We start from the raw sequence: 24,545 nt of genomic DNA, 5'->3' as shown, positions 1-24,545 counted from the left end.
GGCAGGCACACAGCCCGACGACACCTTTGATTTCACACTTGCAACTTCCAGAATTGGGAGAAAATACATCTCCATTGGTTTAAGCCACCAAGTTTGTGGCGATCTGTACAGCAGCAATAGCGTATCAATGCCCGGCTTAAATTGACGTGTAAAGTACTTGGAATTCCTGGTACCAAATAGCCACTCAGCAAGTGCTAGTCTCTGTTACTATTATTATTTTAGGTGACTATGCACAGAACGCATCCAGTAGCAAACGGTTCTAATCACAGCGGAGGCCAGCGGCAAGCTAGGGCAATGGGCGCCCATGTGTGAGTGGGATTTCGGGGCTATGAGGGGGGACTGAAGGTTGGGGGGAGGGAGCTGGTGCTTCCTTGAGGAACAACTGAGGCACCCACCAACTGAAATCACGTTTCCAAGGTTTCAGTATTTGACAAAAACAGCTATTCTGAATACTTAGCCTGTACAAAGGACCCAATGAACACAACTGCCTCATTATCCAGAAGATTCTTGGCAACTGGAGCCTAAGTGTGAGTGAAGGGAAACACACCATGGGAGGGAGTGTCAAGGTGAACAGAGTGGAAAGCCTGGAGCCTCCCCCTGCACACACCCCCCCCCCCCGCCAGGAGGGAAGGAGCCGGAAGAGTAACTATGGGGCAGGGAGAGAGTATCAGCCACATTTTTACCATGACTGCGTAGTCACGAAAATCCAAGAGAATCCACTGAAGGACCACTAGAAATAACCTGAGAGTTCACTTAGCTGATGGTGCAAGTATATAGACAAAATATAAAATTTAAAAAATACAAAATATTCAACTAACAGACTGGAGAACACAGTGAGTAGTATCGTAATAACGTTGGGTGGGGACAGATGGGGACGACCCTCGTGGCGAGGGCCGCATAATGTACAGACTTGTCGAGTCGCTATGTCACACGCCTGAAACCAATATATTTTATGTCAACTATACCTCGATAATAAAAAAATTTATAAGTAAAATATACAACTAATAATAGTAGAAAATGATATTTGGAGAAAATCTCATTTAAAGTAGGAAAATACCTATAATATTTGTAATCTCAATGAGAAACTTATGGGGCCCAGGTGGTTCATCTGTGCGGTCTTATTAGCCACCCACAACAACCGCAGGTGGCAGGTGTGGTGACATTCTGGTACAGGTGGCCAGGGTGGGGCTCAGAGGCACCCAGGGGCACAGAACGTGGGCAATGGGTCCTTAACGGCTGTGTGATTTCTCTCCTTCTGTGTCGTTCTTCCTCTCTCTTTCTAGCTTTCTTAGAGGCCAGTTAAAAAATCAAAAGCAAATGACAACTGAGAAGTCATTATTGTAATAATGTGTCCCAAACAGCTTTAGTATCAGTAACATAGATGACTCCATTTTAGAAAGCACTTAAAAAGATGGCGTCACAGAGTGAAACATATAGGACAGGGCGTTCAGAGAAGGGATGTTACTGACAAAACCCAAAAGAGTTTCACACTCCCCGCGCCCCCCTCTTTAATAAGACAGGTGCAAATGGAAAGATTAGCAGGAGCATTTTTCTTCTATCAACTTGACAAAACATTAAAGATAGTCATCAATTCACTCACTAGTAAACCCATGCCGTAGAATGCTAAGCAATCGTTAAAAACATCTTCTGGAAGATATTTTAAGGACATGGGAAAACCCAATGTTAACTTTTAAAAAATTAAAAAAAAAGATTCATAAAACCAAAATGAAATACGTATGTGAGAGAAAAAAGACAGAAGGAAATTTACCGAGAACTTTTACAGTACGACCTCAGCGTGCCGAGATCGGGATGATTTTAATCTTCCTCTCTACACTCTTCCCTGACTTGCACATTTTCTACACAAGCCTGTGCTACTTCTAACATTGGCAAAACAGGATTCCTTTGAAGTAATTTAAAAATTGACTTAAAAAACAAATCCGAGTATAATTTGGCAACTATGAGCATTGGTTAAACGAGCTCAGCATACGTATTCTAAATTGTGGGAGCAGTATTAACTGTAACTTCTGGTAACTTTTCCAAGTTGTCACTGTACGTCCTATTGGAATTTAGCCTGAGGACTGATCATGTTTCATGTTTCAAAAGACAATATTTGCTTTTTATTTGTCTTTGATTTAAAAAAGCAAGGAAGAGGATTTTTATCAAAGTCAATCAGATAAATGTAATCCAATTATGAAAATAAATGTGCCCTTGACCTTACGTTCTTAAAAAAAGAGGAATCTTTGTGTCTTTGCGAATGATGTCCAGCGTACCCGTGGGAGCTACTCTAACTTGGCCTCCAAAATGTCAGTCCAGTGACATTGGGAGGAAGTGTTCTCAAGGTTACCGGCCAGCGAGGGCTGCGTCTCCAGAGGAGCCCACAACCCCTGGCACAACGGAAGGGGCCCCTCCTAGGGTGACACCAAGGCCCACCAGGGTCTCCTGTGAACCTTCTGGAAGACAACTCACATTTGCTGCCAGCCTCATGTCTCCCTATTCTTTGATCAAAGGATGATTTCCAGGAGTATTATGCCACCATTGCATTAACCTACTTTCTGAAAATTAGGGTTTTAAAATTTTAAATTATTTTGGATTATCCCAAATTGATTGCTCTCTTTCTTTGCTTTCTAATATATTTTTAAAGAAGCTTAAATAATACTTGTTAAGAAATACTTCCAATAGCACAGAATATAAAATAAAAAGTCATATTACCACGCTAGTCCCCAGACGTAGCCATGCTAACAGTTTCCAGTGTTATCGTTCCAGAAATTTTCCATGCATATACAAACATATACTTAATAAGTTAAATATGTGTATGAATATATGTGTGTATGAAGGTATACTTTATAGATTTCAGCTTATTCGGGGTTTTAATTGTACACAGTGCTTTCAACTTGGTTTTGTTGCCTAACAGTAAATTGGACTTTAAAACGTAAATCATTGGGGTGCCTGGGTGGCTCAGCTGGTTAAGTGACTGCCTTCAGCTCAGGTCATGATCCTGGAGTCCTACGATTGAGTCCTGCATCGGGCTCCCTGCTCCCAAGCAGGGGGTCTGCTTCTCCCTCTGACCCTCCCCCTTCTTGTGCTCTAATTCTCTCTCTTTCAAATACATAAATAAAATCTTTTTTAAAAAAAGAATTATACAAAAATAAATAAAACGTAAAGCATCATTTCATTTATAGAAAACATATTTGTGGAAACCTGTTCTCCTCAGTCCTGAGAGAAGGGAAGGGATGGGCCTGGTAACTGAGGGTTGGGAACACAGGGCATATCATTCTCACTATAAGAATGAATTTTATTATAAACCTATGTGATTTCATCAGAAGACTCCATTCTTTTGAAACTATTCCCTTCTACCTTAATTTCCACGATTGCACAAAATCACCCCAAGTGTATTTCCTCTGGACACGATTATGTAATTGGATAAGAGCGGAAGGTGGCAGCGTTGTGGCTTACATGTGGAATTCACACGCCACCCCCTTCTCAGCACCAGGCTCGGCCCCTGGGTCTGCCCCGTGGCTGTGGGAGGGGCACGTGAGTGAGCAGGTGGCCACAGCACCGTAGAAACGGTAACGGCCTGGCGTACAGGTCTCAGTGCCCTGTTTCTTAACAACCCCATGGAGTATGTGTTACTCTTGTCCTCATAGCACAGATGGGGAAACTGACCCACAGAGAAGCCACATGACCCGTCCACGGCTACACGGCGATCTCCAGCCTGTGTTCTTAATCATTATGCAAACTTCCAGGGGCAGGAGTGGTGGGCGCGGGGCTAGTCAGAATTCAAGCAGGAGACAGGGAGGAATTCTGGAGGGGGACTCCTCAGGGAGGGTTTCCTAAAGAGTCTCCACTTGAACAAGAAGTTGGTGAGGCAGAGGTGGGTGGGAGGAAGCAAGAGAAGGTGGGTGAGTGGGGACACCGCCTGAGTCCTTAACCTCACTCTCTAGGCGTCTTGAAGAAGGAGGGGGTGAATGCTGAGATCCCAGCTGAACCCCCAGAGTGGCTGCAGAGAATCTAGGAACATCTGGGTCGTGCTTGTCTTCCCGTGTGTGCAGTTTGTTGGATGGGGGTAGAGGGGGTCGGATGGCCGTGGGGAGGAGGGGACTTGGTGGATGAGGGTCGGAACGAGCCCACCCATGCCCTTGAGGCTGTGCTCCTGGGGGACTTGGGGTTCTCGAGGGAACCGGCATCCCAGCGAAGATGCGCTCAGAAACAAGAGGCCAGGATTGCAGGGGCCCGGTGATTGGGGCATGTGACAGAAATCACAGGCAGCGGAAGGAAGCCCCCCAAGGACCAAGTGGGCTGGCCACTCCACGTTGGACCAGATCACTACACTGCACGCTTGCGGGACCTGGTCAGGCACGGACAACAGTGTGCACCCAGATGTTGTCATTCACTCTCTGTCCAGCCCTCAACGGTCGGCATGAGGGTTTAACTTCTCTTTGTCATCAGAGGTCGTAAGGGGAAGAAGTGGTACAACATTCTTGATAGGCATTGGAATCAACTACAAATATACTCGAAACAGACAGCTCACCTGAAAGACACTATTACAAACCAGAAGACACTAAGTTACCTGCAATGGGCAGAGCTAAGTTTTTCTTAGATCGTGAGCAGGAGAGCGGGCAGTCCGAGGACAAGGTTAGTGAGGGGAAGACTGGGTTTGATATCTGGATGACAGAAAAACGTGCTATTTTTAAGAGCTAAAAACACTGATATCTTTGCTGATACAATGCTGTTAGCAGCTTTATCGATGGATAATTGATATATATAGACACATAAAGTGTACAGTTTGGTAAGTTCTGATGCGCTAAAGCCAGGAGACCACCTCCAGAGTGGGGAGAAGAAGGAACGTGATGGAGAAAGGAGGATGGATGTGCACATACATGCCTCTCTGTTAATAGCTTTAGTCACCTCTTTATGATCATTACTGGCACAAAATTAAGACAATCTCTAACTTTTCACTTAAATATCTTGTCATTGAAAATGTCCGGGTTTGCTGTAACATATCCTTAACAAATAAGATATCAGAAGAAAATCTCACCAATTTAACCAATTTTGAATTTTTAAAAACCATCAGTATTTAAAAATTGTATTTGTACAATGAAGGACAGAACTCCCCAATCAAAAGCAATTAATCAAAAAAGCTATATCAAATAAAGTTTGTTATAAAACTTGAGTGTTATTGAGGAAACCGTATTGGGATCCCATACAAAGTTACCACAAGAGGATTTATGGTGCTGAAATGTCTCTAAATCGTTGTAAAAGTAACTGATACGTATTTGATACCTATTGCTGCATAACATCAGAACTCAGTGATGGAAACAACTAATGTTTATGTGGTCACTGTTTCCATGGGAAGGGACCGGATGTGGCTGTGTAGGGTATCCCTGCCTCAAGGTCTCCCACCAGACTGCAAACCAAGTGTCAGCCAGGGCTGTGGTCTCAGCCGAAGGCTCACCTGGGGGAGAATCCATGTCCAAGGTCGTCACATGGCTGTGAGCAGAAGTTAGTTCTTCCCAGGCTGCTAGAGTGAGGCCCTCAGTTCCTTCCCTCACAGACCTCTTCCCTGGCCAGCTCACCACACGGCAGCTGACTTTTCTCAGAGCAGCGAGGCACAGAGCAAGAGAGAGGGCAAGAGAGGCAGGCAAGAAGGCAGTGACATGCCATCACTTCTGCCACTGATTTTCCTGCAGAAGGAAACTTTCAGGTCTAGAGCACATTCAAGGGGAGGACATTATGAAGTGCAAAAGGTGAGGTCATCTCAGAGGCTGCTTACCATGGATATGGATATCTTTTAATGTCATTTTTTTGAGACGAAGTCTGATTTTCTGTTGCTGACAGTTAAATTCTCTGGTTCTGATGAGCTAACCGAAGTGGGTGTCTGAACATCTCTGAACCCAATGGGATGTGGCACAGTGCCCATTAAAGGAAACGGATGGCCAATCTGCCCTCCACGGCTCCTGGGACCGATTGCTACAATCTGCCCTCGTTTTCTCCCCCTCTTGAAATAAAGCAGATTTTTAAAAATGTTTTTTTATTATATTATGTTAGTCACCATACAGTACGTCCCTGGTTTCCAATGTAAAGTTCGATGATTCATTAGTTGCGTATAACACCCAGTGCACCATGCAATACGTGCCCTCCTTACTACCCATCACCGGTCTATCCCATTCCCCCACCCCCCTCCCCTCTGAGGCCCTCAGTTTGTTTCTCAGAGTCCATAGTCTCTCATGCTTCATTCCCCTTCTGATTACCCCCCCTTTCTTTATCCCTTTCTTCCCCTACCAATCTTCCTAGTTCTTATGTTCCATAGATGAAAGAAATCATATGATAGTTGTCTTTCTCTGCTATAAAGTGAGTTTTTAAAACTGGTGACTGCTTTCTCCTGCTTTCTCCCCACTAACACACACCTACTTCTTCAAGAAGTTTTGTCGATGTGATCCAGGGAAAGGAGAGATCAGTATGAGTTGGTATAATCAAAGGTTTTATTAATTATGGCAGTTCTAGTTAGTTTAATTCAAGAATTGAGTTTTCCAAAGAGAAAAAAATAGTCATGGTAATATTTGGATCTTTGCAGTGATTATTATCAGAGACCTGCTCTTTGTAGAAATCTAGATCTGAAGTGGGAGGAGTGGTCTTAAATCTGTAGCTCTGGATTGGAACTACAACAAAGCCAAAGAAAAACTTAAGAGATTTTTGTAGTAAATACAATTTGAAATTATTGGCACAGACATTTGGGAGTTAGGAGAGAGAAATGCCCAAGATTATTAAGGTGTTTTGTTCTTGTATTGAGTTTGAGAAGTTCTTTGTAGATCTTGGATACCAGTCTTTTATCTGTAGTGTCATTTGCAAATATATTCTCCCATTCCGTGGGCTGCCTCTTAGTTTTTTTGACTGTTTCGTTGGTTGTGCAGAAGGTTTTTATCTTGATGAAGTCCCACAAGTTCATTTTATCTTTTGTTTCTCTTGCCTTTGGAGATGTGTCATGAAAAAGGTTGCTTTGGCCGATGTCGTATAGGTTGCTGCCTATGTTCTCCATACATACACAGGCAGCAACCTATAAAGCAGATTTTAAAACTGCTCTAACTAGGTTTTCTGCCAAGCTTTTGTTTCGCTGTGTGGAAACTTCTGTGTTCCACAAGTGTGTGAGCTACTGTGTGTGCTTCTCTAAAAACGAATACCTTTCAACAACGCTCTTTTGGGAGCAAGCTTTAAATCATTTACCATTTCACTCAGGAGCATTAAAGAAGACACTTCATGCAGGAAGGCCTGGGGCCTTGTCCCCAGAATTGCTACCCACTCATCATTTCAAGGAGGCCCAGGGCCTCCATGTCAGGTCACAGATTAAGCAGCCATCTCAGAGAATTCTGACAGAGCAGAACTGTGATTGAGAATCTCGAGGGAGGCTCACACAAGTAGAGAGGCTGGCCAGACCCCAGAGGGGAGAGCAGCAGGACCTGCTTGTGCCTGGACCCCTTGGCTTCCAGACAGACCTGGCCCATGAAATCTACCCATGACATTCAATTCCATGTGATCATAGGAGCATTATATGGACCTTATTTATTTAAAAGTATATTTTCAATGTTATATACTTACTATTTTATTTTATTTTTAGAAAGAGAGAGAGAGCGCACACAAGTGGGGGTGGGAGGGACAGGGGAAAGGGAGAGAGGGAATCTTAAGCAGGCTCCATGCCTAGTGCGAATCCCGACATGGAGCTCCATCCCACAACCCCATGATCATGACCTGAGCCGAAATCAAGAGTCAGATGTTTAACCGACTAAGCTACCCAGGCACCCCTTTATATGGACCTTATTTTAAAAAAGCAAACACCAGCACAAAAAGCAATCTCATTTAAAAAAATAAATTAGTTACTGAATTCTTAGTCCTGACATTTCACTCTTCTAAAGTGAAGCCCAAATCCCCATGAACCTATATGGATGTGCTTCTGTGCTTGAAAACGTCCTAGGGCCTCAACCCCTACAGAAGAGACTGTCAGGATAGAGCTCTGTACGGCTCGCATTTACCTGCATTCGATGAACCAATGCCGGATCTGGTCTTGAAGGTTCTCCTTGACGTCTGGACCTTCTATTAATTTCAGGTCCTCCTTGATTGTAACCAAGGCTTCTTTGTAGTTCTCCTCATGCTTTATCTGCACCTCATTCCTCAGGGAGCTCACCTTTTCAGCCTGGATTACTGTAGCACTAACTTCATTAAACAGAGGAGGTGGCTTCTGAAAACACAAGCAAAACGGTTTGAGATCGTAAAGATCGTTGTGCTGGTGAAGGGCGTCAGACGGTAATACAGTACGTGACTATCTTTGATGCCGTCTTGTCAAGGCCGACGACAAATAAATACGGAACAAAAGACTCTGGCAGGAAAATCTGAATAAGTGATTCACCACTATGGGGAGGAAAGACGGGGATCACTTCCTACCATTTCCCGGAATCTGGGGGGCGGGAGTTAGCTTGAAAAAGGCATAGTCAAGGACCCTTAAAAACATACAGTTCAAACTCCAGAAAGTGTTTTCAAATCTTCTTGGTTCATGGGAGAACAAAGAATATAGAGGAAGAAAGTACTTGAAGAAAGACAGATGAAAAGCTCGGGTGCTCTGATTTCAAGAAAAACTATCCCCAAATCAACTCTGCAAACATCTGTTCTATTGTTAAAGTTCTCCCAAGTAGGAAATTCTCAACTGACTCCAGACATTCACCCTGATATTACATCTTTTTGTTAGAATGTTCTACTTCAAAATCTGCTGATTATCAAGTCAACAGAAGTCTGGCTATTAAGCACCAAACACTCAGCACTGGTCTATGTCATCTATCATCTATGGGGGTTGAGCCACTTTGAGGGGCACCTCGCTGGCTACGTTGGTCTAGCATGTGACTTCTTCTTTTCTTTTTTTTTTTTTTTTAAAGATTTTATTTATTCATTTGACAGAGATAGAGACAGCCAGAGAGAGAGGGAACACAAGCAGGGGGAGTGGGAGAGGAAGAAGCAGGCTCCCAGCAGAGGAGCCTGATGTGGGGCTCGATCCCACAACGCCGGGATCACGCCCTGAGCCGAAGGCAGACGCTTAACCGCTGTGCCACCCAGGCGCCCCTAGCATGTGACTTCTGATCTCAGGGCCGCGAGTTCAAGCCCCACAGTGGGTGGAGAGCCTACTTAAAAAAAAAAAAACAACAAAACAAACAAAACCCTAATAATTGAGACAAATTCCTGTTCTCTAGAATCTCTAAATAAATGGAGTTGGTAAGAGAAGACTAATGTACGACATAGTAGCGAACAATGTCGGATAACCTAGACCTTACAACATGGGTTTGGATGGAAATGTCGAACTAAAAGGGACTTGGAGAAGGAAAACATATACGAGGCAGAGGTGCGTGGAATCCTACCTCTGCAAGCTGAAGGACTGCTTCCTTCACAGATGAAGGATCTGAGCTCCAAACAGTTCAAAGTCAGCCCAGGCCATTCAGCAAATAAAGGGCATATTCACTGGAGTGCGGGAGCCAGCCCACGATAGCTCATGAGAGCCAACTGACACATTTTCTAGAATTTTGCAAGCTGGTTGTTAAATACAGCCATTCTAAAATACTAAATTGTAGAAACTTACCATGAAGCCAGTTATATTACGAAGTTCTCAATACTCAAAACTCATCACTTCCTAATTATTTTGCTGGGTATTACTATATCACCTACGTTCTTGGCGTTATCGATGACTGTTGTAGCTCTATGGTGAAAATACTGTATAATGGTGTGCCAGAATGCTCACCTTCCTGACTGTGTTATTCTGGTTAGTAGCTGGAATGGGCTATGATGGGAATATTTACACCATGGAAGTTAGCAAATGCTATTTAAATGTAACCCTAAGTTGTTCTGAGTTTTTTGTTTACTCTTCATCTTTCTTGCGTTCAGTTTTCATTTTGCTGAAGCATGCCTGTGAGCGTAACCTTCAGAGTGGATACGTGTAGCCGTGAAACTGCTAAGTACTTGCCCTTCTGAGGTGTTTCCTTGGGCTCCTCCCACCTGAACGGCAGTGTGGCAGCTTCCCCCCGGAGGAGACTTCTGGCAAGCAGAGCCCCCAGTGACTGGCTTGTTGGACAGCTGTTCCTTTTGGATAAGCTCTTCTCCCTCCTGCTTTACACTCAGAGCTCTGAACGTTTATTGAAATGCGTCTGGGTGTGGGCAGGTCTTCACTCACCAAATTCTCCCTTTGGCGGGTCCATTCAATATAAAAAGTTATGTCTTCAACTCTGAGAATTTCCCTTCTGTTCTTTCCTTTTCCCCCATTTCTCTCTCTGCAGCAAATATTAGATACAACGCAGGCCACCAGACGAATCTTCCGCAACTCTGACTTTTCTCTTAGATGTTCCATCTCCCCTTGATCTGTTTGCACTGTGTTATGGGGGTTCTTGAACTTTATCTTCCAGAACTGATTTCGTTTTCAGTTATGCCGATTTATTATTTGCATTTATTTAACATTTTAGGGGGGTTATTGTTTTGCCTCTGGGGGCATGCTTTTTATTTTCCCAGAATGCTTTCTTATTTTGTAGTTGCTCCCTTCTTGTTTTCAGTAGTCATTTTGTTTGGGGAAATTTTTTTTTAGATACAACATATCCTCACATACACTGGTGAGTAATTTTTTTCCAAGTCTTCTTTTTTTCCCTCAAAATTCTGGAGAGCTTAAAAAAACAGATCCCCAGTTTCATCCTGGGGGTGAGGAAGCAGGAAGGAACTAGTAGTTTTGGAAAATCTTCAGGTGATTCTGATAATCACCCAGGGTAGGGTTTGGTAACCTGTAGCCCACAGGTCAAACCCGACCCACATGCATGTTTTCATAAATAGTTACACTGGATCACGGCCAAGCCCATTCATTTACATGTTGTCTGTGGCTGCTTTCACACTTCAAGCACAACGTGAATAGTTGTGGCAGAGAGTGACAAAGAAGGGGGAGAGGGAGAGGGAAAGCAGGGAGGAGGAGGATGAGTGCACACTCACAGAAGAAAGCCCTCACATCACCCGGCATCAGGGAAATACAAATCAAAACCACATTGAGACACCACCTTACACCAGTTAGAATGGCAAAAATTATCAAGGCAGGAAATGACAAATGTTGGCGAGGATGTGGAGAAAGGGGAACCCTCTTACACTGTTGGTGGGAATGCAAGCTGGTGCAGACACTCTGGAAAACAGTATGGAGGTTCCTCAAGATGTTAAAAATAGAGCTACCCTACGACCCAGCAATTGCACTACTGGGTATTTACCCCAAAGATACAGACATAGTGAAAAGAAGGGGCACATGTACCCCAGTGTTCATAGCAGCATTGTCCACAATAGCCAAACTGGAAGGAGCTGAGATGTCCTTCAATAGACAAATGGATAAAGAAGATGTGGTCCACATACACAATGGAATATTACTCAGCCATCAGAAAGGATGAATACCCACCATTTGCATCAATATGGATGGAACTGGAGGAGATTATGTTAAGTGAAATAAGTCAAGCAGATAAAGACTATTATCATATGGTTATAAGTCAAGCAGAGAAGACAATTATCATATGGTTTCACTGTTATATGTGGAATATAAGGAATAGCATGGAAGACCATTGGAGAAGGGAGGGAAAATTGAGGGGGGAGAAATCAGAGAGGGAGAAGAACCATGAGAGACTATGGACCCCGGGAAACAAACTGAGGGTTTCAGAGGGGAGGGAGGTGGGGGGAGGGGGTAACAGGGTGATGGGTATTAAGGAGAGTACGTGTTGTGATGAGCACTGGGTGTTATACTTGACTAATGAATCACTGAAAACTGCATCAAAAACTAATGATGTGCTTGCTACACAGTGGCTAACTGAACCGTTTTTTATAAAAATATTATTATATTAATTATATATTATATTATATTATATTATATTATATTATATTATATTATATTATATTATATTATATTATATTATATTATATTATATTATATTATATTATATTATATTATATTATATTATATTATATTATATTATATTATATTATATTATATTATATTATATTATATTATATTATATTATATTATATTATATTATATTATATTATATTATATTATATTATATTATATTATATTATATTATATTATATTATATTATATTATATTATATTATATTATATTATATTATATTATATTATATTATATTATATTATATTATATTATATTATATTATATTATATTATATTATATTATATTATATTATATTATATTATATTATATTATATTATATTATATTATATTATATTATATTATATTATATTATATTATATTATATTATATTATATTATATTATATTATATTATATTATATTATATTATATTATATTATATTATATTATATTATATTATATTATATTATATTATATTATATTATATTATATTATATTATATTATATTATATTATATTATATTATATTATATTATATTATATTATATTATATTATATTATATTATATTATATTATATTATATTATATTATATTATATTATATTATATTATATCATATTATTAAAAAAAAGAAGTAATCCTCAACCCTTACAATAATCCGGCCAGGCAGGCATTTGTAGAATATAAAGAAATGAACCAGAGAGGCTAATTAGCTTTCCCAAATTCACAGAGCCGGCAAATGGCAGAGGCAGGAAATAACCCCTGGTTTATCGGAGCCAAAGCCACGCTCTGGGGTTGGGACAGAAGCCTGGGTGCGAGCTGAGGCTCAGCCATCCGCTGCCTCTGTGATTTTGTAAAAAGCATGGACACAGTTGTGGCTCAGTGTCCTCCTCTTCCGTGAGTACAAATTGAGACTGTAAAGACTGAGTGGAACCGTCTATGTGAGGCCTTGCTTCAGAGCCTGGCACTGAGTCACCCCTCGGTACGTTTACTGCGGTTGTTATGGCGACTGTCACCATAACGTCAGGTGCACCCACGTCTAAGCGCATGAACCCAGGAGTGCTAGGAGTTACCGTACAAGGAAAATTTCAGGGATAAGAGAAAAACATCAAAGTTCATCTCAAGAGCTTCGAGACAGATACAGGACAAAATTCAAGTGTAGGACGAATTTTTGCCTTACTTACAAAGGACATTAACAAAGGTATAAATTTAAATCAATTAGTTGAAAAAAATATATTCTTAAAGACTCAATTGATGCCACATACTAAAATAAATTCAAAATGGTTGAAATAGATAATAAGTGTGCAGGTACCCACATCCCCACACAAGCTCCAAGAGATACGCGTGACCCTCTGAGACGACTTCTCAACTAGGAACCACAATCGAGCTGCCATTAGAATACAGCACTCACTTAACACAAAGTCCGTGAAAAAGATGAAAAATATTATACACATAATACTTTAAAAATATGCATTAGAAAGTCTAAAGAACTAATCCAATTGTCTGAGTTTAGTATAATGAAACATCCAACTTTTATGGTAGGAAAAAATGCTAAAACCACTTTATTTATTTATTAAAGATTTTATTTATTTATTTGACTGATAGGGATAGCGAGAGAGGGAACACAAGCACAGGGAGCTGGAGAGGGAGAAACAGGCTCCCTGATGAGCAGGGAGCCCCGATGTGGGGCTTGATCCCAGGACCCCAGGATCATGACCTGAGCCGAAGGCAGACGCTTAATGACTAAGCCACCGAGACGCTCCACTAAAACCAATTTAAAAGTGAATCTAGAATGAAAATTATAGGATCACTTTAAAGAACAATGTTCACAACAAATGATCTCAATTCCCTCTCTATGCAGGTGCTCAAGGCATGACTATATTATGTATTTTGTGCCAAAATAGAAATTTCCTTTATTTGATCATTTAAAAAAGTATCCAATTCTTATATCTTTCAGGTGATATTTTTTTATTCCTAGTGTTTACATTTCAAATGTACGAAGTGGGAGTTTATAACTCTCGGAGAAATTTTTATCTGATCTATTGTTGTATCTCTATTTTAAAGTTCACTGTTTTCGTGAAGATGTTAAAATAGATCGCTACTACAAATGACCCAGATCTCTTTGTGATGAATGTGCAAAATTGTGCTGAAGTCTTGCGTTAATGGCTGATTCTCTACTCTTATCTACCAATCAGACGGTATTGCCTTACCCCCAACTGCATTGTTCTTCTGGTAATTTACAGCAGATTTCTTTCACAGATGTATACATATAGACTATACTGTAGCTGATGTTTCCCCCTTTTCTCCCCTAAAAATGAAGCAATGAGTAGGTGACTCTGATTTGGGTCTTAGCAATAGCTCTATAACACGACGAGTGTTCCACCAACTTCCTAGCACTTCCATGATCTTCGAGCGGAGCAGAGGAATCTCTCAGACCTCACCGGATTTTTTTTTAACAACCCCAGCGGCATAGAGCTCTGTCCTCTGCCTTCTTCCTCTACATTTCCTTACTGATGTTCACATCCATTTTGGAGGAGAAATGAGGATGTGACTATCCCATTGAACAGATGGGGACACTGAGGGTCGTACCTAAGTGGCTCTCCCAAGTCGTTCTACATTAATGAAGAGGCTGGCAGTAAGGTTTCCCGATTGTTTCCGTTCTGTGTTTCTCCTATTACACCATGCTGTGCCGTTAATATGTGTGTATTCATGCATGGTTCTTGATATAAACTTTCTCTGACAAAAATACATTTGGGGTCATTTGTAGCTTCTTTCTCTAGTTGCTTTTGAATTTAAAGGTTATAATATATTTAGGTCCTATGTTAATGAGCAGCTTTTCCTTTGGGCTAAAACATCTTTTCCTCGTTAGCAACTCTGGTCATACGGAATTCAAATTTGTTAACTCACCGCATAAACAGCAACTCATTTAAAAATAAATTACGAATATTAAAGGGAAATAGAGAACATGATAATACACTATATATTGAAATACATCAGCTGTAGAATAATGCATCTTAATGAAGGCTTCCCATGTGAATAAACCATTATATTTACAAGCTTTCCACAGTTAATGACCCGGAACGGGATAGCGAAACCTACGTTTATAGCAAGGTCCTCTGTCAGCAAAAATATACATATTAATAATTGATGTTGCTGTAAAAATAGGACATCTGATGATGCTTCCCGGGTTTGTGGGGAAATAGGACTCCACGGTCCATTAACTTAAAATGCTTATCTAATGTTTGATGGGCTTTGTCTTTAAAAATCCTTGTTCAAATTAGTCAGATAAAATGGACATTTGTCCACGTGAAAATCTGCTCGGTTTATCAGTCACAAATACACTTGCAGATGAGGGATTCAATGCTGGCAACTTTCTCCAGAAGCTCCTTGTCTTGGGGGTTTTGCTTCTTCGTGGTGCTCTGCTGCCACTGAAGGCAAAGTTGGAGCAGGGAGGGTTCGGGAAAGCATCTACCCCAAGCAGTTGACCATCCTGTGAAATCTCGTGCTGTCGCCAACACAGAGATTAATTAGTCCCCGCGCCTCCTGACCACAGCGTGAGCTGGGGCTCATTAGGAAGCGTGTGGAGGCGCCTCCGCCGGCTCCCCACTCCCGCCACACGCTTCTGGCTGTGATTTTGCCCACGGAACGAACGCCTCACGCTGCGGAGGGGGGCTGCTCTTCAGTCGGTCCGTTTCAAGATGGCGAGTGGTGGTCCTTAGTTTACGAAAATCAGCCATTTTGTTCCATCATTTCATTTAGAGTAACACATCTATCTTTGTGTGTCTGCGTTTATACAAATATACCTACTTATAAAGATGAAGCCAGCAGGAGAAGTGGGGAAAACTATGCAAAGCCACAGCCAACAGTTTTCTTGGGCCCTCTGCTCCTAGTGGTTACGGTAGGTCCTTATTTTAGGATGCCACAAGTATAGTGGGTGCAAAACTATTAAATAACACAATTTTTTTTAGCCCTCAAGCCTAACTTCTAAAAATTGTCTAGTGATTTTAAAATTTGTTAAATTAGGAGTGGGGCCAGAATGGTCAAGTTGAGTTTATAATTGATTAGTGATAGAAGCTTCGTCTGTTGCTTTTGTATCTTACTCTCTTGAAATATCTTTTTAAATACACACTTGGATGATGGCACTTCTAGGTCATGAGGCATGATTTTAAGTGACTTACAAATATTAACTAATGTATTCCTCCTAATAACCTTATGAGTAAGTGGTACTATTATCTTCATTTTGTATGAAGTACTGGAGGGTCAAGGCGTTTGCCCAGAGTCACACGGCCATGCCGGGTGGACTGGGGTTTTGGCCCGAGGGTCTATTTCTGGGATCTCTGCTCTTACCCTCTATGGGTGGCTGTCTCTCCCCACTGATAGGTTTCTTCTGGCTTAACCTATTCTGTCTGAAAAAAAAAAATTTTTTTTTTACGGGTACTATAGATCATACTTTTAGAAACCATGCATTTGTAATTTTGATGGATATTGCTGATCTGCCCTGCAAAGATGTTACAGGATTTACTCTCCCCCCCAACAGTGTAGGACAGAGCCTGTCTTTCCATCCTTTGCCAACATGGTGACATTAACCCTTTTGGTCTTAGCTAACTTAAATAGGTTAAAAAAAATTGGCAATTAGTAAGCATTTCTGAGTCATGAATGTTGTGAACATCTAAACCCATGATATTAAACCATTTGAAGAAAAGTAACAACTAACACTGACCCAGTGCTCACCGTGCAAAGCGTCAGACACTATTTTAAATGCTTTACAGACAGAGATTTCTTTAGGAATTAACACATCTACGAGAGGTGTTGTGACCATTTCCACTTCGCATATGTGGAAATCGTGGCACCCAGAAGTCAAGTTCGCACCCAAATTCCCCCAGCTAGGAAACGGCAGAACCAGGATCTGAACGCAGGGAGGCCGGCTCCAGCGTTCCAGGCCTTAGCTACTCTGCTTGCTGCCATTAACAGACTGTGTAACGGGCCCTAACCTACCACAGACAAGGACGAACACCCTGCCCTAGGGTGTGGGTAAGGAAATCCTGGGATCAGGCGACAAAGGGAGGTAAGGAAGGGAATACTTTCCGTCATGTAATTTCTGATGATCTGGGGACCCGGGACAAGACTAAAGCAGAATCACAACAATCACAACTTAACATCAAACTAAAAGTTCCCAAGTAACTAGACTGTAAAATCCCATTTACTAGAAAACGGTGTCCTCCCTCAAGCTCTGACCTCCTTGCTCAGCCTACCGCACTTCACGCACCCCTGCACCAAGTCACTGCCTTTCTTGGTTTGTGAACTTTTTTCTGGTGCAACACATATCGTGCGGGTGGTGTGAGGGCAGCACCTGCTGCCTTTGGGATCTTCAGAATCTCCCCCGCAGCTCTCTGAGGTGGCTGTGGGTTAGACTCAGAGCCCGTGGACTGTTCCATACAAAGGCCAAGCGAGTTCCATATTTGGAAACTGGTGGCAGGTGTATTTTATGCAACAACTTATTTTGGAATATATTGTGTTTCATCACAAAGAAAAGTTATCATACTTTGTCACGATTCAGTTATTGCCACCGTGCACTCTAATTTCCCAAGAGGACCAATATTGGCCATGATTTCTTGAAGGCCTATCCTACCCCAAGCTCCAGATAGGTCCTTTACCTGTAATCTCTCTTGAAGCCCTTCTAATAGCTCTGTGAAACAGGTAGCATCATCCTGCTCTTACAGAAGAAGAAACTGAGGCCCGGAGGGAGGGTAAGTATGTTGGTAAGTCACCCCCACTGGCCCCCGGGGTAGAGCTGGGTGCACATTCCCAGCTGGCCGCCCCAGATGCCTGGCTCTTCACCAACATGGCGGAGCAAACCCTTCCAAGCTGGATCCTGAAGACACGCACTCATTTCTAAGACGCTGCCGCCCCCAGAGACACTTAGGGAACGGCAAACAGTAAAATAAAACTAAAACAAAGCAAAACACAAGCCCGCATATAATGGCAAATGCGTCTCTTTGAGAATAAATTTATTTCTAGAAACAAGCGTCATTTGAAGCCAACTGTAATGAATTCTATATCCGACTACACTGGATGACATGGGTTCTGGTTGGAACTAAAATGTGACCATAAGGAGCACTTCATTTTGATTCTTCACTCATTTTGGCTCTGACAGCAGTTTCCAAAGACGAGCCCACGACTACAGAGGGCACCGGAAGCTCTGGCTTCCCAAGGGGAGCCTTCGAGGGACCTGCCTTTGGAAGCTTACTGAGTGTCCAAGCTCCAACTTCGGGTTATTTGTTAATAAGAAAGACCAAACTGACAAGCAAATAATCGATAATATTGCTTGTTTGATGTTAGAATCCAAAGGTGAGCAGGGTTTTATGGTGCTTTGAGGACTTCGTTGACTCATTTCAAAGTGACGGTTCTTCCTCTTTAGGAAGTGTCCCCCAGTGTTCTTTATTATAATGAAAACATTGCTAGCTCCAGGGTAACATAAAATATATGATGGGCATGACCGTAGGACAAATTATTTCAAAGATATCCACAGAAGGAAATGTATTACATTCATTAAGTTTCCTTCCACTCGATCCACTCCATTGGCTCTGCCAATTAAAATAACTGCACATGAATTTTTAGAGTGCTATCTATTCTCCTTTGTAGATTTTAGAATATGAATATTTAAAATGGGAATATCAAAAAAACCATTCGTACAACAATGGTAAAGGAAAAATTGGTCAGGAATGGAAGGCACAATGATGTCTCTCACTCTAATTTTGGTTTCATTTACTAAATACCTGGAAACACGCCAAGCTTTCCAAAACATACAAATACTGTTTTGATCAGATAAGTCAATGGTTTATTCATTGGCATGACGTAACGAAATGAAATAATGGAAAAGTGAAATTTTAAAATGAGTGGACAATATCTTCATTAGTGACATAGTGGGAAATAGATTCAATTGAAAACATTTCTTGGATTTGGGATAATGGATTTTTATGGTTATCAGCCAGAGAACAGAAGATACCATTCTTTTAAGAATTGAATCCATATATTTCTCAATGGTGTAAAGTTTCAATAGAACACACACTAGCAGGAGGAGACATACTTGAAAAAAAAGCCAAACTGAAGAAAGCCACATTTAACATGAAACAGACAAGTTGGTCTCTTTATAGTATCCAAACCCTGTACTGCTGAAAAATTAATACAGACTTGTTTGATTTGAGCTGAGCAGATACAAACTCCAAAGTAAAACGGAAAAATCACAGTAATAAACATGTAATTCTGTCTTTGTGTGGTATCAGCGTAGGCAATTAAGACTTCAGGATGAAAAAGAGCGCGGGGCCGTTCCCAGGTTCTGGAATGCTACACAGAGTGGACGTTCGGTCAATGTACGCTGGATTAAATGAAAAGGAAACTGTCGAATCAAACTACTAATGTAAAATTTCATGTCAAACTTAGATGAGCTTAGATTGAATCTCTCAACTGCTAGTTTAGTCTTGAAAGCACAAAGGTGGAGTTAACCGTTGTGTTTATCATGACATCCGGCATCTGTGTGCCTCTGAAGAGTGGACAGAGAAACCGGTTTGTGTCACTGTTTAGCTCCCCATCTGCAGGCACCAAAGGGTGTGGAGATCTCGGGAGACAAAAAAATTGATATGATTCTACAGCCATTTGCTTTCATTTTAAATGTGTACCTTCTTCTAGCTATTGAAGTAAAATTTAAGCATATTGGAAAATACAGATACAGGTAGAAAAAAATCTTTCAAAGTCCCCACATTAAAAAAAAAGAGCGCTATTTGAATGTGGTATCTTTTCTTTCTTTTGCATGTGCATAGATGTGTGAATATATTTAGTTGAAATCATATTCTATGTATAATTCTACACCTTGAATTCTCACTTCGAGCAATATCATGTCATCAAAAATCAGTCACGAACATGCTTTTCCACGGTGACATACTATGGCATTAATGTAGGTGCACCAGGAGTTATGGAACTATGTCCCTACTCTCAATGGGTTTTATTCCCAATATTTCATTATTAAAAAGAACACCATAGGAGACTTTCATGCCCATAAATCTGTATTTCTGATGACTTCCTAAAGACAGAAATAGAATGGGGTGAAGGGATTTAAGTATGTTAATGAACTTGGGGCACCTTGCTCATGGTCTTTCAGAAAGGCCGGTTGGTGTAACTCATGGTGTAGGAGAATGAGCGTCTCCTCCCACTCTTGTCAATAATCACAACTTGAAAAACCTTTTTTTGTTTGCTTATAAGATAGAAAGAACTTACCCTGTCTCCCCAATTCTAAGATGCATAGTTTTCCTAGTTTAACGTATCTGAACTTAGGGATGGATGTATCTTACAACCAAGGTTGTGTCTTGGCTTGTTTTACAGTATTTTCTTCCTTCATAAGCACGTTAAAATCAATGACATCAGAATTTAAGGAAATGCAGTATCTCATTTAATTTTTAATTTGTATTTTTTGACCACTAGCGAATATTCCTGATTCTTATAGAACCGTTTCAGTATACATTTCAATGTCCTGGTGAATTAAAAAAAAATTTTTTTTAATTGTGGTAAAAAAACCATAACAAAATTTATCACCTTAGCCATTTTTCAAGGGACAGTTGAGTAGTGTTAAGGGTATTCACGTTGTTGTGAACAGATCTGTAGAACTTTTTAATTTCGCAAAACCGAAACTCCATGCCCACTGGGCAACATCTGCCCGCTCCCCCTCTCTCGGCCCCTGGCAGCCACTGTTCTATTCTGTTTCTCTGAGTTTGACGACTCTGGGTGCCTCAGATAAGTGCAGTCGCACAGTGTGTCTCTTTTTGTGACTGCTTATTTTACTTAACATAATGTCCTCACAGTTCGCCCATGCATGCGACAGATTTCCTTCTTTTTTTTTTTTTTTTTAAGATTTTATTTATCTATTTGACAGAGAGAGACAGCCAGTGAGAGAGGGAACACAAGCAGGGGGAGTGGGAGAGGAAGAAGCAGGCTCTCAGTGCAGGAGACTGATGTGGGGCTCGATCCCATAACGCCGGGATCACGCCCTGAGCCGAAGGCAGACGCTTAACGACTGCGCCACCCAGGCGCCCCAGATTTCCTTCTTTTTACGATTTTAGTTATTTGACCCAGAGAGAGAGAGAGCACAAGTAGTGGGAGCTGCAGAGGAGCGGGAGAAGCAGATGCCCCCCTGAGCAGGGAGCCTGATGCAGGGCTCGAACTCAGGACCCTGGGATCATGACCTGAGCCGAGGGCAGACACTCAACTGACTGAACCACCCAGGTGCCCCAGGATTTCCTTTTTTTTTTTTTATGACTAAATAATATGCCACACGGCGAATGTGTTAAATCATAAAAATCTCCAGGGCACCTGGGTGGCTCAGTCGATTAAGCGTCCGACTTCATTTCAGCTCAGGTCTTGATCTCAGGGTCATGAGTTCAAGCCCCGTGTTGGGCTCCTCGCTGCTGCAAGAGCCTACTTAAAAAAAATATCTGTGACGGCTGGCGCGTGGCTCTCGCAGCATGCCCCACACAACAGCACAGTACAGGACGTGCTGCGGCCCCAGGGGTCTCAACTGCAAAAATAAATGTTGACTCATTTTTTAAATTCAAAGATCAAAAGGAAACCAAGAATGTAGGTGATCAAGATCAAGGTGTTTCTTTTTTTTAAGGTTTTATTTATTTATTTGACAGAGATAGAGACAGCCAGCGAGAGAGGGAACACAAGCAGGGGGAGTGGGAGAGGAAGAAGCAGGCTCCCAGTGGAGGAGCCTGATGTGGGGCTCGATCCCAGAACGCCGGGATCACGCCCTGAGCCGAAGGCAGATGCTTAACTGCTGTGCCACCCAGGTGCCCCTAGATCAAGGTGTTTCTTAAATCATATATGCATAGTCAGGTATGATTTACCATATTTTTTTGGACAATAAAGGCTGAATGTCACAATTGAGACTTTATAAACACATGCAGTGGTCCCACGCCCCTTCACCAGGAGACTATGCTCTTCCAAGTGTCTGGAACATGGAGTCGAATTCCTTCCTGAAGCCAAATAATTCACCTTTTTAATTCTGTGCTGACAACAGAGGTGGTGCACAGAGCCGCAGCTGGAGGCGGTGCGGTCCAGGATGTGGGGCCAAAGGGAGACAGAAGACATCTCAAGACGAATTGTATTCACCAGGCCATTTGTTATTTAGAACGTGCCGTCATAAAAATTGATGAAAGTTACACACAATATCCTGAATGTGGGACTAAAGTATATTTTTTATATATTTAACAATATCACTGAGAAGATCTTTTAGCGTATTTAAATCCCAAAATCTCAGAAAAGAAAATCTAATATTTTTATACAAGAAGACCTGATGGAAACTACAGCTTCAATGGACATGTTTACGGTTGATCACAGAACAACGGAGCCAACTGCCTCCCTGCTCTTGGATCAACCACACACCGGTGACCGCTCGATTTCTCTTCCCTAACAGCGAGAAGGTGGAGTGCAGTATTAGCAAATGTAACTTACACATGGAAAGAAACGAGTAATATAATGAAACCCACATCCCTATACTGGTTAAGAAAGTATAAATTACATTAATTTTTTTCACTTCTTACATTATTCTCTAAGCATATTAACTGTTATAAATAGAAAGAAAGGAAAAATCTTAAATCCTGATTTTTGTCCTATTGAGATATACATTTGATAAGAAGTACACAGAATTGGGGGGCACCTGGGTGGCACAGCGGTTAAGCGTCTGCCTTCGGCTCAGGGCGTGATCCCAGCGTTATGGGATCGAGCCCCACATCAGGCTCCTCCGCTATGAGCCTGCTTCTTCCTCTCCAACTTCCCCTGCTTGTGTTCCCTCTCTCGCTGGCTGTCTCTATCTCTGTCAAATAAATAAATTAAAAAAAAAGTCTTAAAAAAAAAAAAAGAAGTACACAGAATTGGGAAAAGGTATTGTGAATTGATATTTTTTAATTTTAAAGTTTCTTCTTCTTCTTTTTTTTTTTAGTAAGTTTCAGTGGGGAGAACTTAGTGATTCGTCAGTGGTGTATAACACCCAGTGCTCATTTCATCACGCGCCCTCCTTAATGCCCATTCCCCAGTCACCCCATCCCTCCACCCGCCTCCCCTCCAGCAGCCCTCAGTTTGTTTCCTAGAGCTCAGTATCTCTTACGTGAAGTTTCAGTTAAAAAAGCTACAAATTGTTTAAACCATGATTCCTATCTTTTTCCCCTCTGATTAAATATTGAACACGTATTTTTTTTTTAAAGATTCCATTCATTTGACAGAGACAGAGACAGCCAACAAGAGAGGGAACACAAACAGAGGGAATGGGAGAGGAAGAAGCAGGCTCATAGCGGAGGAGCCTGATGTGGGGCTCGATCCCAGAATGCTGGGATCACGCCCTGAGCAGAAGGCAGATGCTTAACCGCTATGCCACCCAGGCGCCCCTATCTGTAATTTTTTAGGCATAAAATGTGCGTTTACAGAAAAATGCAAGAATACTTTTACTTAAAAGTATAAAAATAGGATCACATGTTCACACTTTGCACCATACAGAGAAACTCTAAACATCGCTTCTCGAGAGACACAATGGGATGTTTTAACTGTATGAACTGTTTCAGGGCACCAATCTACAATTATAAAACTATCCCGGTATCAATATTTATATATTGTAAACTTTGCTCACTTTCTTCTTTTTTTTTTTTTTTCCAGCAAAGAAGTTGCAAAGGGTCGGGATTTCTGAGCAAACAGGCAAAAGCGTTTTCACGTTTGTGCTGAGACGAGCTGTCCTCAGGCGAGTGGGCGCACACTTGAACCACCGAGAGTAGTCCCCGGGCTACCCTGGTCCCTGGGTCCTTGCCCAGACAGGGCATCCCCATTCCTGGTTCTCTTTTCTTTTATAAACTAGATTTTTAAAGATGTGTTGGAAGTGTGCTCTGTTTTGGAAGCGCGCTGCCTCTTCCTCCCCATCCCTCTTCCTCGCCCCTCCCCTCGCCACCCCTGCCTCCCAACAGAGCTCCCCTGGCCTCTATGCCTCTCCTTCCCTTCCTCCCAGTAACTGTGCTGCGTGTCCAGCTCCACCCTGGCCCCCGCCTCTCACAGGACCCAAAGGAACCCTGGCGCTCCAAAGACCTTTCCGGCATTTGCTGCAGTGATTGGTTTATTGAGGTATTTTACCTCTTTGGTCTGCTTTGATATTTAGATTTCCATAGATAATCTTCTCCGCTCAGTATTTTCTTATTTATGACCTTAGTCACTCATGATACTAACAGTTTTTTTTTTAAACGTATTGGTATCTGTGGTTATATATAGTATGTTTGTGTTTTCTTTTCTTCTTTTAGCCTCACCAGAGCTTGGTTCCTGGTCAGCATTTTCAAAGACTGGGTCACAGTGTCTATCAACGTTATCGGTGCGATGTTTTTATCCTGGCGTTAAACACAGAGCCCTGAATAATGGAGATCATTCCAGTGCACCAACTCAATGCTGTAACAGGCTTTCTTTTCCTTTAAATTGTAATGTCCTTTTAGGGAAAGTGAGCAGGTCAAGAAACAAGGCTCACCAGAATGGCTGCCATCGGTGGCGGTAATTGGCTCAGAGAAGAGTTGGCATGGAGGGTTCGAGAGCTGCCTTCAAATCCTTGA

At 41.7% G+C, this 24,545-nt stretch overlaps 1 protein-coding gene across 1 annotated transcript in view; it reads right to left on the bottom strand.

Annotated features, from left to right (window-relative positions):
• The window catches only part of IQCA1 (IQ motif containing with AAA domain 1), a 165,754-nt gene that overhangs the window by 121,882 nt on the left and 19,327 nt on the right, over nucleotides 1-24,545 (bottom strand). The window contains exon 6 of the mRNA XM_008690299.1: nucleotides 8,022-8,227. Within this exon, the coding sequence (XP_008688521.1) occupies nucleotides 8,022-8,227 (206 nt within the window). The remainder of the gene's footprint in view (nucleotides 1-8,021; nucleotides 8,228-24,545) is intronic.

This window comes from Ursus maritimus, unplaced genomic scaffold (genome assembly GCF_017311325.1).
Source record: "Ursus maritimus isolate PB19 unplaced genomic scaffold, ASM1731132v1 scaffold_1, whole genome shotgun sequence".
In the NCBI taxonomy this organism is placed as follows: domain Eukaryota; kingdom Metazoa; phylum Chordata; class Mammalia; order Carnivora; family Ursidae; genus Ursus; species Ursus maritimus.
This window is presented reverse-complemented; position numbering and strand designations above follow the sequence as displayed.